General features: G+C 49.4%; 1 protein-coding gene across 3 annotated transcripts in view; it reads left to right on the plus strand.

The window, feature by feature from the left end:
• The first annotated feature begins 3,667 nt into the window (after positions 1-3,667).
• The window catches only part of MAP7D1 (MAP7 domain containing 1), a 31,065-nt gene continuing 16,507 nt past the window's right edge, over positions 3,668-18,225 (plus strand). For all 3 annotated transcript variants that reach the window (XM_043992991.1, XM_043992992.1, XM_043992993.1), the window contains exons 1-4: positions 3,668-3,850; positions 14,212-14,550; positions 14,805-14,873; positions 17,846-18,009. In XM_043992991.1, coding sequence (XP_043848926.1) covers positions 3,811-3,850; positions 14,212-14,550; positions 14,805-14,873; positions 17,846-18,009 — 612 coding nt within the window. In that variant the 5' untranslated portion in view covers positions 3,668-3,810. The remainder of the gene's footprint in view (positions 3,851-14,211; positions 14,551-14,804; positions 14,874-17,845; positions 18,010-18,225) is intronic.

Genomic DNA, 18,225 nt, shown 5'->3' on the forward strand with positions numbered 1-18,225 from the left:
GGGATGTTTTCCTTCTGACAAAAAAAAAAAAAATGTTCCTTTTCCCAATCACGAACTGTAGAAATGTTGCCTAAATAATGTGATGTTATGGGTAAGGGCCCAACACTTACTACTCACATTAATAGTCAATTATATCTGCCAATCATTTATTAAGGGCCTACTATGTCCCGGGCACTGATGAAGGTGCTAGGGCTAGAAGCATAAAAAAGGAATCAGTTTTTCCTTTTGAGGAGCTTCTAACAGATGGGGTGGGGGGGTATATGATATAACATGGAGACAGGTAAGTAAATATAAAATAATTTCAGGAGGGAAAGAAAAGTAAGAACCAGGAGGCTGGTAATTTTGTGGGCCATGAGCTGAGCCTTGATGGAAGGGAGGGGTTGATTTAGAGTTGGAGGGGAATAGTATATTGGAGGCATGACCAACAGCCTGTGCAAAGATATCTTTCTTTCTCTTTCTTTTTTTTTGGGGGGGGAGGGACACAACCTGGGTTAAGTGACTTGCCCTGGGTCACACAGTATCTGAGGCCAGATGATGATGTCAGGTCCTCCTGACTGCAGGGCTGGTGCTCTATCCACTGTGCTACCTAGCTGCCCCTGCAAAGACATCTTGAGATAATATCTTGAGTCATGAATGAATGAGTGAATTAAAAATCCCCTTTTATTAAGTACTTACAATGTGCAAAGCACTATATTAGGGAGAAGTCCATAAAGTCAGTTTAGCAGGAACATAGTATATGAATGAGGGGCAGCTAGGTGTCACAGTGGATAAAGCACCAGCCTTAGATTCAGGAGTACCTGAGTTCAAATCTGGCCTCAGATGCTTGACACTTACTAGCTGTGTGACCCTGTGTAACCCCAATTGCCTCACCAAAAAACAAAGACAAAAAACATAGTATATGAATGAAAGTACCATCTCAAATGCATGAAGTGCCACCTGCTTCTCCCTGTTAGTGCCTTCACTAAAATTACTTTGTATTTATTTTGTATCTTTTAAAAATCTACTTATGAGGGGCAGCTAGGTGTCACAGTGGATAAAGCACCAGCCCTGGATTCAGGAGGACCTGAGTTCAAATCCGGCCTCAGATACTTAACACTTATACTAGCTGTGTGACCCTGGGCAAGTCACTTCACCCTCATTGTCCCGTCAAAAAAAAATGATTAAAAAAAAGATTTTAAAAATCTACTTATGTGTACTCGATAGAATGTAAGTTCCTTGAGGACAGGGACTGTTTCATACTTGTAGCCCTAGCACAGTGCCAGTCACTTCTTAATAAGTGATTAATAAATGCTTGTTGATTTGATGCTTAATTGCTTCCTCCTTTGTAAAAAGGGGGGGTAATAATACCTTCCCTCCAAATCTCACAGGGTTGCTGTAAGGAATTTACTTTGTAAAATATAAAGGGCTAAGGAAATATAAGCCATTTTCATTGTAGTCCTTAAAGGCCCAGCCCAGATGCTATCTCCTTTGGGAAACCGTCCCTGACCATTCAGGTCAATGGTGCAGTCAATAAAAGCTAGGGGAATACAGACAAGAAAAAGCCTCCAGTTGGGGGAGCAGGAGGTAGGTATATTTTTCTCCATATCTTTGATTACCTTTCTGCTAGATTGCAAGATCCATGAATTCCCGGACCAGGTCTCATGTTTACCTTTGTTTCTTCAACTCTTGGCATAACTTTATACTGAGGAGATACTCTGTGAAAGAAGGAACAGGGTCTGGACTTGACCAGCAATCAAAAGGGCTGGGTTCCAGTCCTGACTCTCTCTCACCTTGGGCAAATCACTTCCCCTCCCTGGATCTCATCTGCCTCATCTATGAATGCAGTGTTCTAGTCTCAAGGTTCCTTCCAGCTCTTACATCCCATGATTTGAAGAATGTCTGTGTCATCACCGATGACTTAATGTTAGATTGGTTTTAGTCTTTATCTTAAGTTTGGTTCCCGACAGTCCCTTCATCCCATACATTTACTATCCCAGCTCAATTTGGGGCTATTTTCCCTTACCCTGCCCTCTTGATCACTGATGCTCCCTCCTCACCCCCTTCCTCACTTCCAAGGAACCTAAAAGAGAAGGCATCTTCCTTTCAAGTCACCAAAGGCATGGACCTCATTGTCTTGGTGTATGGGGGTGGCCCAGCTCCCCTACTCCCACTGAGAACTGACCTTCAGGGAAGATGGATCTGCTCAGAGCTCTGGGAGGAGCAATCAGGGGCAGACTTGATCCCCAGAGAGAGGCCCTCACATCTGGACCACTGGCTAATCCCTGGACAATGGAAGAGCCAGCCACTTGAAACTCCTGGGGTCAGGACAAAGGACAAAGCCAGGAGTGGGCAGGATCTGGTCTTATCCTCCCTTCCACTCAAACCCTTCCCTCCCTCCCTTGCTTCCATTTCCCACCAGGCCCCTGCAGCCCCATCGATCCACCTTTCTGAGCAAGCTCCTGCCCTCTGTCCGAGGTCTGGGACGATGGACTTGGCTCCTGTCCCTGGCCCCAGCTCCCTCAGTGGGCCTGGGTAGAAGGGGGTGGGGATGCTGATGGAGGGGAAGGCAGAGACCGCAGGGTCAGGAGGGGGAGGGAGGGAAACCATTGGGAGCAGAGACAGATGTGGCCCTGAATGGGCCTACAAGTTTCAGAGTTATAATTACCGAAGGAGGAGGGGGGAAGGGAGAGGGTCAGGGCATCTGCCTGAATTTTCTCGTCACCCCTTGGGCTATTGAAGGAATTTAGGGGTGGGGGAGTGGCGTGTGCAACTGGTTTTAGGCTAAGGAAGCTGAGCCTCTGGGCCCTACTCGAGCCCAGCTCGGAGCTTGCAACAGGCAGAAAAGCAGCTCCTCCGGGAAAGAGAGCTCCTGGTATCCCCCTCCCCCAATAACCAGTTGGGTTTAGGACCTAGGGTGGGGAAACATTTGCGATTGGGATTTTATTTTTTCTCAGGGCTAGGGGTGGTGTCTGGACCTCTCCCTCCTATAACCCCAGGCCCACAAACCTCACACGTCTGCTGGAGGAGAGTGTGTGTGTGTGTGTGTGTGTGTGTGTGTGTGTATGAGGGGGGTGGATTGGGGGCCTACATGCCCCCCCCCCTTTCCCGGGGGTGGTGAGTCACCAGCTTCTCTCTCAACTCTCCCTACATAGTCTCCACACTCTGTTGGCCGATACCAAACTACAATCGCGGGGGAGGAACGGCCCAAAAGGCCCCTCCCCAAACCTTTTGGCCCATCTTCTTTTCTCCTGCAAACAGGAATCACTGCGTCTTTAGTATTTTCCGCCCAGATAGAGGCGGAACAGTAGAGGTTGACACCTTCTACCCACTCGCGCAGGGTTGCAAACCGGGGTTGGCCCTCCCCTCGGTGGCACACTTGGTACAGGCCATCTGAGAGCCCAGGGCCGAAGCCGGGAATCTGTACAATAGCTCTGGGGCCGTGGCCGGGGCCGGGCCTGGACTGGGCAGCTGTCGAGGCCGTCGCCGCCCCCAACCCCCACCGCCCCGCCCCGCGAGCCCGGCGCCCGCGGACCTCGGCCTCGCCAGCTGCACTGGGGGCCCCCAGGTCCTGATTGCTTGCATTTGGAGGTGCGGGTGAGCCCCATCCCCCTGAGCTCTAGAAGAGGAAGAAGAGGAGGAGGAGGAGGAGGAGGAGGAGGAGGAGGAGGAGGAGGAGGAGGAAGAAAGAAAGCCAAGGCGGGATGAGCCGTCCTATTCCTCCAGAAGCCACGGCAGTGGGAGAAGCTACGAGCTCCGACCGGCGCCGCCTCCGCGGCTGAGATCTCTAGGCGTTCCGCAGAGGAGCAGACCCCACCCCGGCGCCCAGGAGCCATGGACCAGCACCAGGAGTCGGACCCCGGAGCTCCACGAGGTACCCGCCGGATTCGCCGAGGGGCTGGGGCTTGGGCGATGGACTGAGGCAGGGAGGGGAGGCCCTGGGTGGGCTGCGCGGCTCGGAGGCCTGGGAAGGGGGTGGGGGGCGCCCGCCCTGGGCGTGGAGCCGTCCTCCCTCCTCCCGCCCCCATCTCGGCCAGAGACTACTGGGGAGTGGGGAGTTTTAAAAATAAAAGCTGCGGCCGCAGCTCCGGGACACTGGCATCTTCTGACAGCTGCCCCCCCCCCCCCCCGCGCCTCTCTCCCTTCCTCTAGCCACGGCCGCTGCAGCCTTGGGATGTGTCCGCCCAGGAACCGGTCTCTCCCCGGATTTAGGGCCTGGTATTCCCAGAGACTCCCCCGACCCGCCGTCCTGGCTACCCCCAAATATTCTCAGCTTGCCGTGCTAGAAATGGATCCCGGACTTTGTGGAGTATCCCTTACCCCCACCTCTCTGCACCCGGGGACCATTCCTCATCCCCTATGCCGCGCCTCCCCGGCTCCAACTCTATCCTGCCTTCTGTGCTCCCCCGACCCCCCCCTTCTCAGTCCTGCCCCGTCACATGCCTCCCCAGCCCAACCTCCGCTTCCCCTTCTCCAGGGTTTGTGTATGGAGCGGTGGGGGTGAGAGTGGAAGTGGGGGCGAGTCGCTTCTCTTCCAACTTGTGGCGCTGCCTCCAGGGAAGGAGAGTCCCTTCTCCACATCCTCATCTTGGGCACGGATGGGTTCCCATACATCAAGGAGTAGTGTGGGGAAAAGAATAGTCCTGTCTACCTACCCTGGCCAGGAAGGGTGCCTTCCCCCCTCTCTCCCCTCAACCCTGTCCCAAGTTGTCAGTCTTCAAGACTTAGATCAGAACACAGCCTTCCCCACCAAGTTCCCTCGGGGAAGCCTGGAGAGCAACGCCGCCCCCCCCCCCCCATCTAGATCTAGATCCGTATTCCACAGCCCCCACCTCCCATTCAGATCACTACCCTCCTCCATTCCCCCATCGCTCCAGCTGCCACGAAGTGTGCGGGTGGCTGGGGCAGCAGAGGCTGAGGGGGAGGGGGGGAGGCCCTGACTGCACTGTGGCTGCCAAGTAACTGGCAGAATAAAAGCGAGGGTTGGGGGAGGGGAAGGGAGTGAAGGGGGAGGCCGCATTGTTAGGGGCCAGGGCGGGAGGCTGGGAGGGGGCCCTGACTTCCCTTAGAGCCAGGCCAGACCCTGGGCCCCTAGGCTTCCCGCAGGGTATTGGGGAGGCCTGATTCCCCAGCCTCCCAGCTCATTTCAGAATTTGGGGTGGCGGAGGGCAGAACCTCAAACTCTTTCCCCTTCTGACTCCAAAAGACTTCTCCCCTTTGCTTCCAGGACTAGTTTCCCTAAATTTCTTGGCAACATCATTAAGCTGAGCTCTCTTAGGCCTCAGTTTCTCTACTCTATAGAAGGAGGCAAAGGCCTCAACTTACATGCTCTGGGTTCTGTCTACCTCCAAGAAAATTCTTAGGATTTGGGGTAAGAGGGAGCATCCCCTATCCCCTATCCCCAACCCCACTCCTCCCACAAACAACCAGTTCTGAGGCTACTGCAAGAAAGGATGTGATTAGAAAGTGAGGACAGGTTTGGTTGAGGAAGGGAGGGAAAAGCAGTCTTTTCTGGGATATAACTCATGTGTCTAAGGGGAGAAAACCTATAGAACTGAGAGCTCGGGTCGCCTGGGTCCCTTTCTCATTGACTCGGGCAGAGATGTGGGCCTGAGTCTTGCTCCCTTCCCACACTTTACCCCGCTTTGCTTCTAGGAGTCAAAATTTAATCCCAGTCACCTCCTTGCCCCCTCAGGGCCCCAAGCTCAGGATGAAACAGTGTCTGTGGGTGTGGGGGATCCCAGGATAGGTGGGGTTGCTCTGGTGCCCATTGGGTGTTCACCATAACCTCCCAACCACAGCCAATGGTACTAGTATGGGTGCTTGGTTCTGTTCTAGGGTGTGGGAGAGTGTGGGATACTGGGAGGGGAGGGTCTGTGGCTGCAGGGTAATGTGGTTGGTGCATAGAACACAAGTCTGACAGCAGAGATGACTGGATTTTTATCTTTGCTCTGATGAAGCTCGGGAGAGCTCCAGGGTCTTGGAAGCTTCCCAAAGACTCTGGTAGGCTCTCTAGGGTCTCTTCTCAACCCCTCTGCACTCAGAGGTCTCCACGGGTCCCTGGCAGATCAGCAGATGGGGAACAGGAACTGGAGAGGGAAGTGGTTGGTGTACTGAAGTTACTGTTGCTGTAGACTGACTTGAGTTTTGTTTGGATGGAAGGACTAGTTTTCATGGATGGGAGACCCTCATCTGTAGATAGAGGAAACCCTTGATGAGGAGTGGGGCCACTCGTCTGATAACACAGAGTAGAGGGGAATTCTGGATAGGGACCTTTGATGGGATGACTGTTCTGTATACCCCATTGGGAAGACTAGTCTCTATATAGAATGTACTCGGATGGGTAGACAGGTCTGTCTACAGGCTGGGGTGCCCTGGATGAGGTAACTGGTTTGCATACAGAGGGAAGAAGCCTGGATGAGATGAATGATCTCTATCCAGAAACCCTGCTTATGCACCATCCAGGATATAGGGTTTTGGGCTTGCTGTCAGTCAGTCAACTTTATTAAGCACCTACTATGTGCTGGGCACTGGGCTAAACACTAGGGAGACAAAAAGAGGCAAAAGACGGGGCAGCTAGGTGTCGAAGTGGATAAAGCACTGGCCCTGGAGTCAGGAGGACCTGAGTTCAAATATGACCTCAGACACTTGACACTTACTAGCTGTCTGACCCTGGGCGAGTCACTTAACCTCAATTGCCTCCCCCCCCCAAAAAAAAAAGAGGCAAAAAATCATCCTCACCCTCAGGGAGCCCACAGTCTAATGGGAAAGACTTGGGTTAAAATTCTGCCTCTGCCCCATACTAGAGAGTAAATCACTGTCACTCAGCCTTTCAGTTTCCTTCTTTGTAAAATGTGAACAATACCCATGGCATCTTCTTCCCAGGGTTGTTTCCAAGCTAATGAAAAGCACTTTGCCAACCTATCAGTTTTATACTGGGTGACCCAAAAGTCTTTGTGAAGTTTTAAGCTATGAAAATTGTGTGAAAGTCAATGATTATGAAGAGGTGGGGTCCTGGATGGCGTCTTGGGACTGAGAGGCCCTGAGGCCTTCTCCATTCTTCTTCTCCCACTCCCCCTCCTCCTTCCCGTTCTCCTCTCTCAACCTTGCTCTGTGGGCCCGTTGGGTCCCAGTAATGAGGCTACTAATGAGCTCCTAATGTGCTGTCATGCATATGCAAATGAAGGGAAAGGGACTAAGAGTTCCCTCCTGCTCTGTGTCAGCCCTAGGCCTGGAAAGGTAGTGAGTGGTACCTTAGCCCACTCCTGGCTGGAGCACGTCTGCTTCTCAGCCCTTCCTCTGGGAGAAAACACCCATGGGCATCAACTGAGGAGCACTGGGGGCTGGTTAAAGATTGGAAAGCCTTCCAGGAAAGGAGACCTCTGATCTGGTCTTGCCTGAGGCCTCAAGGGGCCAGGCAGCCATACTTACTGGCACCAGCTGGGCCGCTGGGTAAAGGGAACCAGCCGGGTGAGCCCCAGATAATGTAGCTTTGTTTTGAGGGTGGCAGTCCTGCCTGGCACCCCTGGGCACGGTCTTCAGTGTCACTATGCCAGCTGTAGGTCCTGTTCATCTGCCCCCAATCATTGCGGCTGCCTGAGAGGAGTAGGTGGGGGTTAGGGGAGGACAGTAGGGGGAGGGGGAAGCCACGAGGTATGATGCCCCAAGCCGTACCCATCACAGTGCCCTTTCCCATCCCTTCTCCACTCTAGGGGCCCTTTACCCACCCTTTGGACATCAGGGTTTGTCCTTCATGGTGCCAAAGGAAATGGAAATATGACTATTAGGCAGATTTGCTTGTCTGACCTTGGACAAGGTCACTTAACCCTCCTGCCCCTCAGTTTCTTTTTCTGTAAAAGCATGGGGATTGACTTAAATGGTCTCTTTGGCCCCTCTCAGTGCTATGATGTTGTGTTCAGTGTTCTAAGGCCCTTTCCCCAATTCTGCCATTCTTTGATTTTTGGAGGGGTCCTCAATTTGCAACATGGATTAAGTGACCTGGATAATGACCGGTACCTCATTTCCTTCTGTGCAGTATACACAGACTCTGTACTAGTGAGTTGTAAGGGGGCAGATATCCAGCAGGTCTCCAGCCCCTCTGCTTATACCCTAGACCTGTGTCTCCTGACCCAACCCTCACTTACCCAGGGCAGGCTCAGGCTGCCTGCCATTCAAAAGTTCAGACACCCCTGGGGTCAGGAGCGTACTGGCCAGAGTATCCCTGAAGCTGAGCCAGCTGGGGCTTTTGGATGAGTCTGATTAGCTGAGGCCAGGGTTTGGGACCCTTCCTCCACCCTCTTTGCCCTAAACTGCCTTCCCCTTCCCCTTCCTAGAGGAGGTCATCCTTTGATTCTGAACCCCTACACTTCCGGCACCAGATCTGGGCACCAGGGAGCAGAGGAATGGTTTGAGAGCTGGTGTTTAAATCAAGGCTTTGGGAACTAGAAGGGGCTGGCTAACAGGTCTGCAGGGTCTGGTGGGGCCCAGGCGGGATGTCATCATTTCCTGCCCCTGAAATAACAGGAAGTGGGTGCTCCTGATTGGAGGCCATGAACAATGGCGGGCTGGGGCCAGGCCAGTGGGAGAGGAAGGTTCCTTCCCTCCTGGTCCCTCTCCCCCCCAACTCCACCCCACCCCTACCTTGGGGCTGAGTGACATAGAACCAAAGAGTCCAGCATCTCATCACAGAATACCCAGCCTCTTCTTCCAGGGACCTTAGAGATGATAGGATTATAATACTCATCTGTAAAAGGAGCAGGCTGGACCTGACCTCTAAGGTCCCTTCTAACTCCAAGTCTGTGATCCTATGTGTCAAACTAAGGTGAGGGGAGGTTCAAAGATCATAGAATGGGAAGGAACTTTGGAGGGCACTTAGTCCAATTTCCTCATTTTACAAAGGGGGAAACTGAGGCCTGGAGAACTTAAGTGACTTGACCAAGATCCCATGAATATTAAGTAGCAGAGTCAGGATTTGAACCCAGGACTTCTGACTTCAAATCAGTCACTACTCTGTCTCTCATAAAAGTAGCATTCTGCCCCCTAAGAACTAAGTCATTTCCATCCTGACCCAGGGAAGCTAACCTTGCCTCTCTTGGCAAAGAGGTGGTGAACTATAGGTGTGGGATAAGGCATATGTTGTCAGACATGATTTGTTTTGCTTACCTGTATCAACAGCAAAGTACAGGGTTGGGGGAGGGAGTAATCATTGGTAAGTGACATAGAGATGAAAAAAGAACAGTAAATAAAACATTTGTTTAAACAATCCAGACATTTAAATTTTTTAAAAGTTTCTATAGTGAGCCTGCCTGATCTCAGCATGCTGGGAATTCCAGGCCTCTAAAGTACCTCTGCTTCTATGTCAGTATTATTATTGACTGGCCTTGAACCACCCAATGCCATGGAGATACCACCCCATGCCATGGAGATGGCACCCCAGTCTTTGGCATGGTTGACTCCCTTTGAAGAGACTCTGGCTCCCCGGGACTGTCTGGAAATTTTCCCTTGGTTCCACATAGCACAGTGGGGGAGGTCCTAGGCAGGAGCATCTTTGAGGGCAGGATTGGGCAAAGGGGGCTGTGACTGGCTCCAGATATGGGAGTAGGGAACGAGTCCATCGTTTATTTGGGTAGGGCAAAGGGCAGTACGTGATTCGAGCAGGGCTAAGCATGAGGTACATGTGCCCTGGGACACATGTCCGTGTCTCTCTATCTGCTCTTCTGTCTTTATGGGAATCTCTGGGTAGGAACAAGGTCTACTCCTGTAATTTTTTTTATATAAGGAACTCTCAAATGAGAAAACTTCCTTTACTAATGCAGGTTGACACCTTTACAAAAAAGTTGCAACTTTACAGTCTAGATCAGGGCAGCTGGGTGGCTCAGTGGATAGAGCGCTGGCCCTGGAGTCAAAAGGAACTGAGTTGAATCTTACCTCAGACACTTACTAGCTGTGTGATCTTGGACAAGTCACTTTACCCCAATTGCCTTAAATATCTGGGGTCATCTGCAGTTGTACTGATATATATCTTACCATTGGACTCAGGTGGCTCTGGAGGAGAGAGTGAATTTGGTGACCTTGCACAGCCCTCCCTCACTTAAATCCAGTTCACAGCAAGTCATGACATCACCTCCCGATGTCATGGTCCTCTTTGAGAATGAAGGATGGGGCAGCTAGGTGGCTCAGTGGATAAAGCACCGGCCCTGGATTTAGGAGGACCTGAGTTCAAATCTGGCATCAGACACTTGACATTTACTAGCTGTGTGACTTTGGGCAAGTCACTTAACCGTCATTGCCCTGCCCCCCCAAGAGAGAGAGAGAGAGAGAGAGAGAGAGAGAGAGAGAGAGAGAGAGAGAGAGAGAGAACGAAGGACAAACAGCCTAGAGTCCTAAGAAGTTAAATGAATTCCCCTAGGTCACACAGCCAGTATGTGTCAGAGGCAGGATTCTAATCCAGGCCTTCCTGGCTCCTAGGCCAGTTCTGTATCCATACTGTCCTATTCCAGTGCCACACTGCCTCTCATGGGAATGGCTATCTAATATGCATGTGTATATATATAAAAGTATATAGGAAAAGACCAAAAAAATACAGATATACATACCTATATGGCTAGCTAGCTAGATCATATACACATATATAATCTATATCATTATATATATATGTGTCTGTATAACCACCGTTTTTGCGTGTAAAAACAGAGAGGGTATTGTGCAGTGTTGTACCAAGAGTGGAAACTGGAAATATGTGTATATTTGGGGGGGCTGGGTCTGTTCCGATATACTTACAATTAGGGACTAGATTTTGAGTCAGAAGGTAAAGATTCAGATTCTTTCTCTGCTACTTGGTATTGGCATGACCTTGAATAAGTGACACCCTCTCTGGGTCTCAGTTTCCCCATCTGTAAACTGAGGGACATGGACCGGATGACGTCTAAAATCCCTTCCAGCTGTAAATCCATGTTCCTAATGAGAGGAGGAGGAGCAGCAGCAGCAGCTAGCATTTGTTGTACCCCTTGAAGGTTTTCAAAGTTATCTACAAATGTTATCATATTCAATCCTGAAACAACAACCCTGTTGGGTGGATGCTATTATCTCCCCTTTGCATTTTGTGGATAAGGAAACTAAGACCTAGAGAGATAAGTGACTTGTACAGGGATATATAGATAAAAAGCACCAGAAATAAGATTTAGCCCAGTTCTTCCTAATTCCCAAGTCCCACACTCTATCCGACTGCATGCTGAGTTCTTTACTAAGTGCTGGAAGATAAACAAAGATTTAATAAGACATGGAACCGACCTTCATAGAACTTACAGTCTAGTGGGGGACAAGACACTTATACAGATAGCTCTAAAGCATACTATGACATGATAAGGCTCTCTGTGTCTCCCTTTCTTGCTCTGTCTGTGTGTGAGGTTGGGGGAGGGAGTGGCTGGGAAGGGTGACCATTTGTTCTACCCCTCCTTCCCTCAGCTCAAGCTCCTGTGGTTGCCTTTGGGAGACCAGAAAATGTCCATGAATTACAGATGCTGAAAACCCTCTGCACTAATTATAGAGTGAAAGGGTGGGCTGCCTCAACCTCATCTGGGCTCTGGACCCTGCCTGGGCCCATCCCTGTTCTGCTTTCCTCTGGGGTGGGGCTGTCCTCACCTCTGGGCCTGCTGTCATCTCCTCCCCTTCCCACCAGGTGCCTCACTTCCTGCCATGTCAGAGTGGCCAGCCTGGGCAGGAGTCTCTGCCTGCCCTGCATTCCCATCCCCTGAGCTCAGCACCCGGCTATCCATGCGTGGCACCTGTGTCCTTCCTTACAGTAGCAGGGAAGCCTGGCAAGAGATTTCTCCCTTTCATCCCCAAGGTTTCCCCTCGGAAGAGAGAACTCCTCCTTCCTAGAGGGACATAGAGAAGCAGCAGGCAATGTGTTTTGGGGGGGAGTTGTCACTTGGAGGGTGAAAAATAGGGATCTGAGCCCGTGACAACCCTACCTAGTGTGGACTCTGTAGTCTAGTATGGTGGAAAGAGCACCCCATCTTTCAGAGAGCCTGGGCTTGAATCTTGCATGTGTTAATTCCTAGCTCTGTTACATTGGGCAAATCTCTTACATTCTCTGGGGGAGTTCTATCTCTACAAAAAGAAGAAAGGTAAGTTGAGTGATCTCTACCATCCTTTCCCATTCTACAGCTCTACCCTTTTTCTTTTTTCTTTCTTTTTTTTTAGTGAGGCAATTGGGGTTAAGTGACTTGCCCAGGGTCACACAGCTAGTAAGTGTTAAATGTCTGAGGTCGGATTTGAACTCAGGTACTCCTGACTCCAGGGCCGGTGCTCTATCCACTGTGCCACCTAGCTGCCCCAGCTCTACCCTTTTTGAGATCATAGGCTCCTAGAGCTGGAAGGAAACTTAGAATCTGGTCCTCTCGTTTTACAGATGAGGAAACAGACAGAGGTTAAGTGACTTGTCCAGGATCACATAGCTAGTAAGTATCTGAAGTGGAATTTGAACCTAGGGTCTTCCTGTTAATAAATCCAAAGTTACCTCACCCTTCTTCCCAGATGAGTCATAGGCATAGAATCATGATATCTCACAGAGGATAAGACAGACACCTGAGCAGGGATTCACCCTACAACAACCCCTGCATCCACTGGACCATCCCAGGTGATGGGGAACTCACCACCTCCTGAGACGACCCATCCCACTGTCAGACAGATCTAAGTGTATGTGTTTGTTTCTTTGTTTTCAGGAATTTTAAAAAAGTATTTTATTCATGCCCCTTTTTGGGGGGTGGGGCAATGAGGGTTAAGTGACTTGTCCAGGGTCACACAGCTAGTGTTAAGTGTCTGAGGTCATATTTGAACTCAGGTCCTCCTGAATCCAGGGACGGTGCTTTATCCACTGCACCACCTAGCTGCTCCCTCATGCTCTTTAAAAAAAAACAATACTGTTAGACAGCTAGCATTTATTAAGCATCTACTCCTTGTCAGGTTCTGTGCTAATTGCTGAGTATACAAAGAAAGGCAAAAACACAGTGCCTTCCTTCAAGGAGCTCACAGTCTAATGTGGGAGACAGCTACGTACAAACAAGATGTGTGCAGGATAAAGTGCAGATGATCAACAGCAGGAAGGTTAAGGAGGACTAGGAAGGATTCCTTGCAGAAGAAGGGCATTTAGCACTGACTTGCAGGAAGAGGTAAAGATGAGAAAGGAGAGAGTTCCAGGTATGGGGCAACAGCCTGTGTAATACCCAAATAACACGCCTCCCCTGTGACAGAGTACAGCTAAACAAACAAGAACAATATCTGTCATTTCTAGAGTGCTTAAAGGTTTGCACAGCATCTTAGAGGTATTCTCATTTGAGCCTCATAAATACGAGGCAAATGCTGTTATTATTCCTATTTTAGAGATGAAGAAACTGAGGCAAGAAGAAACTTGCTCCGGGTCTGAGGGTCTGAGGTGGGATTTGAACCTAGGTCTTTCTGACTCCAGGTCTGGCATTCTATCTAGCCACTGCACCACCTTGTTGTCATAATGACACTTGTGGAGCATGTCCAGCAATGCAGGCCAGATTCTGTACCCAGAATCCACCATGTTTCTGAGGAGCAACAAGAGGCATTTTTCTCCAGATGACATCACCATTGGTCATTACAATGATCAGAAGTCCTTTCGAGTTTACTGTGGTCATTATTGAAAGGGTTGGCCTGCTTCTGCTTACTTAACTCTTGATCGGTTTGTGGGCCTTCCTGAGATCTTCTGAGTTTCCTTACATTCATTGTTTCTCAATGGGCAGCCATATTTGATTTGTTTGTTCAGTCATTCCCCAGGCAGTGACCTCCCATTGTCCATCTTATCCTTTGCTACTAAAGAACTGGGAGTTCTAACTGTTAGGCAGTTTTTCCTTATATTAGACTGAAATCTGTGTCCGAATGACTTTTGTATTCTTTGTTCTGTCCTCTGGGGTCAAAAGGAATAAATCAAATCCTTCTTCTTTATGACAGCTTCAGATACTTCAAGAGATTCACCCTGTCCCCCATGTCTTCTTGTCTTCCTTCAGAACACCCCCAGTTTCTTCAAACAATCCTCAGAGATTTCCTCTCTGCAGCCCCTCACAGCGCCTGCCCTTGGCCTCCTCTCTCACAGGACAGCATCCTGTTCACTATGGAGAATGACTGCTTGGAAGCTTGTTACCTGAGTCTGGAATCTTAAGTTTTGAGGAATTGACTTCTCTCTCTCTGTTCTTGTCTTTTGTTTTCCAGTTGAGGCAGCTGGCACCTCTGCAGACCCAAGGATTTCCCCTTCAGGTCACCTGTCCCCACAGACCCCTGCTCTGGTTCCAGACACCCCTCCAGACACCCCTCCAGCCACGAAGAGCCCTGTTGGAAGTGTTCAGCCCCCAGCCTCCCCGACCCTGGAGTTGGAAACCTCCCTGGAACAGACAGTGCCCCAGAAGGAGGACCCTCTCCTCACAGAAGAGAAGAGTGGAAGTCTTGCTCCACCACCCAGAGGGACTCCCCAGGATTCTAAGTCCCCTGCCAGGAGCAGCCAGCCATCCCCAACTGCTGCCCCAGGCTCCGCCAGCCCTAGTCCCAGACAAGGCAAGTGTAGACTCCTTCCTACACTTCCTTCCTATGCCCAGAGTCCCAGCCCCATTTCTTCTGGGGAACAGGTATAGGGTCCTAAATGCATGCCCACCATGACCCAGCCAACAGCAGCCTAGGTTGCCATTCCCTTCTCTTGATTCCCCTTTCTCCCATTTGGGAAGTGGAGGAAGCTTGTCCCAAAATGAGGAAGAAACTTGTAGTGATTTTCAGTTACCGCTGACTCTTATTTCTCCTCCCATGGTGCCCAGATGCCAAGAAAGCTGGAGAAAGACACAAGCTGGCAAAGGAGCGGAGAGAGGAACGGGCTAAATATCTTGGTGAGTTGGACATTGGGGAGGCCAATGGGAAGGATAGAAATCCTTTAGTGGATCCCCTGGACTGTGAAATCCCCTAGAAGGGGTTGGCTCACTGATCAGAGCTAAATTTCTCTCTCTGCTCTTACAAGTCAAGCTAAAGATCATCATTTAAAATTTTTATTTATTTCTTTTTTGAGGGGCAATGAAGGTTAAGTGACTTGCTCAGGGTCACACAGCTAGTACTAAGTGTCAAGTATCTGAGGCCGGATTTGAACTCAGGTTTTCCTGAATCCAGAGCTGGTGCTCTCTCCACTGTGCCACCTAGCTGCCCCTAAAGATCATCATAACCTGATAGAAAAAAGACCTTGGTGGAGTCAGAAAACCTCTGCATCTAAAATCGGAGGATCAAATCCCCGGTCTGCCACTTAACTTGAATCTGCTTCAGTTTCCTCATCAGTAAGATAGGAACAATGATATCACTTAACTCCCAGTGTTGTTGTGAGGCGATGATGGGATCATAGTTGTAAAGTGCTCTGTAAACTTTAAAGTACTACATAAATGCTAGTTATTATTGTTACTTTTCTGACCTTGGGCAAATGACTTTACTCAGTTTCAGCTTCCTCCTAAAGAGAGGGTTGGCCCTGATGGTGTCTAAGGTTCCTTCTATTTTTTTTTTTTTAAGTGAGGCAATTGGGGTTAAGTGACTTGCCCAGGGTCACACAGCTAGTAAGTGTTAAGTGTCAGAGGCCGGATTTGAACTCCAGGGCCGGTGCTTTATCCACTGCCCCACCTAGCTGCCCCTAAGGTTCCTTCTAGCTGTAAATGCTGTGATTATCATAGGCCCTCTGCCCTTGAGCTCCTAGCCTTATTCAATTTATTTCAGCTATTAAGCATCTACTATATACAAGGCTTTGTTTTAGGCTCTCATGCAAAATCAAAAGGAAAAAGTTCCTGCCCTCAAGGAGTTTATAATCATCATCTTCTTCTTTTTTTGTGGGGCAATGAGGATTAAGTGATTTGCCCAGGATCACAAAGCTAGTAAGTGTCAAGTGTCTGAGGTCGAATTTGAACTCAGGTCCTTCTTAATCCAGGGCCGGTGCTGAGTTTATAATCTTCTAAGGGGGAATCAATTTAAACAGAGATAAGTCAATAGAAAATGAATATAGGGGCGGCTAGGTGGCTCAGTGGATAAAGCACCGGCCCTGGATTCAGGAGTTCCTGAGTTCAAATCCGGACTCAGACACTTGACACTCACTAGCTGTGTGACCCTGGGCAAGTTACTTAACCCCCATAGCCCTGCAAAAAACAAAAAACAAAACAAAAAAATAGAAAATGAATACAGAATAATGTAACAGAAGGGCAGGAGGCCCAATCAGGAGCAGCCTCTTGTAGAACCTTTCATGACATTCAAATGGAGTCTTTTTTTTTTTTTTTAGTGAGGCAATTGGGGTTAAGTGACTTGCCCAGGGTCACACAGCTAGTAAGTGTTATGTGTCTGAGGCCGGATTTGAACTCAGTTACTCCTGACTCCAGGGCCAGTGCTCTATCTACTGCGCCACCTAGCTGCCCCCTCAAATGGAGTCTTAAAGAGAGGGAGGGATGATTCTCAGAGGCTGAGGTAAGGAAAGAGAACATTCTAAGCATGGTGGGGTAGGGGTGTGGCACAGCCTTGGCAAAGGCTGTGGAGGAGGGAGAGATGATGTTTTGTATGGGGAACAGCAGGGAAGCAGTTTGGCTGGACCTTAGAGCAGCCCAAAGAGGAGTAATGAGGAATTAGTCTTTTAAATAGGTCAGAGTTATATTGTGGTGCTATAAATGACAAACCAAAAAGTTTGTGGTGATGGTGATGATTATGGTGACGACTCGAATTTACATTGTCTTTAAGGTTTGTAAAACATCTTTACATATATTAGCTCATTTGTATTTTATCCTACAGACAGCAGGTCCAGTAATCATTGTAGAAACTTCCAGAGCAGGAAAGGATATGATAGGACCTGCACTTTAAGAAAAGCTTTTTTTTTTTTTTTTTTGGTGAGGCAATTGGGGTTAAGTGATTTGCCCAGGGTCACACAGCTAGTAAGTGCTAAGTGTCTGAAGTCGGATTTGAACTCAGGTTCTCCTGAATCCAGGGCCGGTGCTTTATCCACTGCGCCACCTACCTGCCCCAAGAATAGCATTTTGCCAGTTGGGTGGAGGATGGGTTGGAAAATTAGCAGCTCGATAGAGTGGTGCTAGACTTGGAGTAACCAAGACTTGAGTTTAAAATCCTGTGTCAAACACTAGTAGCAGGATCCCAAGCAAGTCCTCTCTGGGCCTCAGTTTCCTCATCTGTAAAATGAAGAGATTGGACTCCATAGTCTCTAAAGTCCCTTCCAGCTTTAAATCTCTGATTCTAGGGGAGTGACCAGAAGCAGAGAGATCAATTGTGAGACTTTTTCAGTAGTATCAGTGACAGCTGATGAAGGCCTCAACTAGTATGGTGGCAGATGAGTTAAGAGAAGGGGATAAGTGGGAGAGATGTTGTTAAGGGTGAATCAATAAAGACAGCCACTGGTTGGGTCTGGGGGGTGAGGGAAGAGTAATAGACAGCTCTGAGGTTGAGGGATGAGGAGGAAGGTGGCACCTCTTAGAAATAAAGGAAAGGGGCAGCTAGGTGGCGCAGTGGATAGAGCACCGGCCCTGGAGTCAGGTGTACCTGAGTTCAAATCCAGCTTCAGACACTTAACACTTACTAGCTGTGTGACCCTGGGCAAGTCACTTAACCCCAATTGCCTCAAAAAAAAAAAAAGAAAGGAAAATTGGGACAATAGGTTGGTTTAGGAGGTAAGAGATACGCCTACTTTTCTTCACAAAGCTTCCTGTTGAGATCAGAGTAAGAGTGAAGATAGAAGAATGATCTTAATCAGAGCGACCTTTGAGGAGGAATTGAATTTGGATTTAGAAGACCATGACTGGTTCCCCACTAACACTCCTGACCCCTATTTTTTTGGCAGCGGCCAAGAAGGTCATGTGGCTGGAGAAAGAGGAAAAAGCCAAAGCCCTCCGGGAGAAGCAGCTTCAGGAGCGGCGCAGACGACTTGAGGAGCAGAGACTCAAAGCAGAGCAGAGAAGGGCGGCCCTGGAGGAGAGGCAGCGACAGAAGCTGGAGAAGAACAAGGTACATGCGCATCTGTGAGGGTGCTTGGTGCTGTGTCTGCCTACGTGGTCACATGGGAGTTCTTGCTGCAGCAAGGGGTGAAAAGAGAAAGGAGTGTGTTTTTGAAGCAAGATGGCGGAGTGGGTGGATGGATGGATGAACTGTGAGTCAGGCATTTGCCAACTGGATGATCCTGAGCAAGTCTCTCAACCTCTCTAAACCTCAGTTTTCTCATCT

Source organism: Dromiciops gliroides, chromosome 3, assembly GCF_019393635.1.
Source record: "Dromiciops gliroides isolate mDroGli1 chromosome 3, mDroGli1.pri, whole genome shotgun sequence".
NCBI lineage: Eukaryota > Metazoa > Chordata > Mammalia > Microbiotheria > Microbiotheriidae > Dromiciops > Dromiciops gliroides.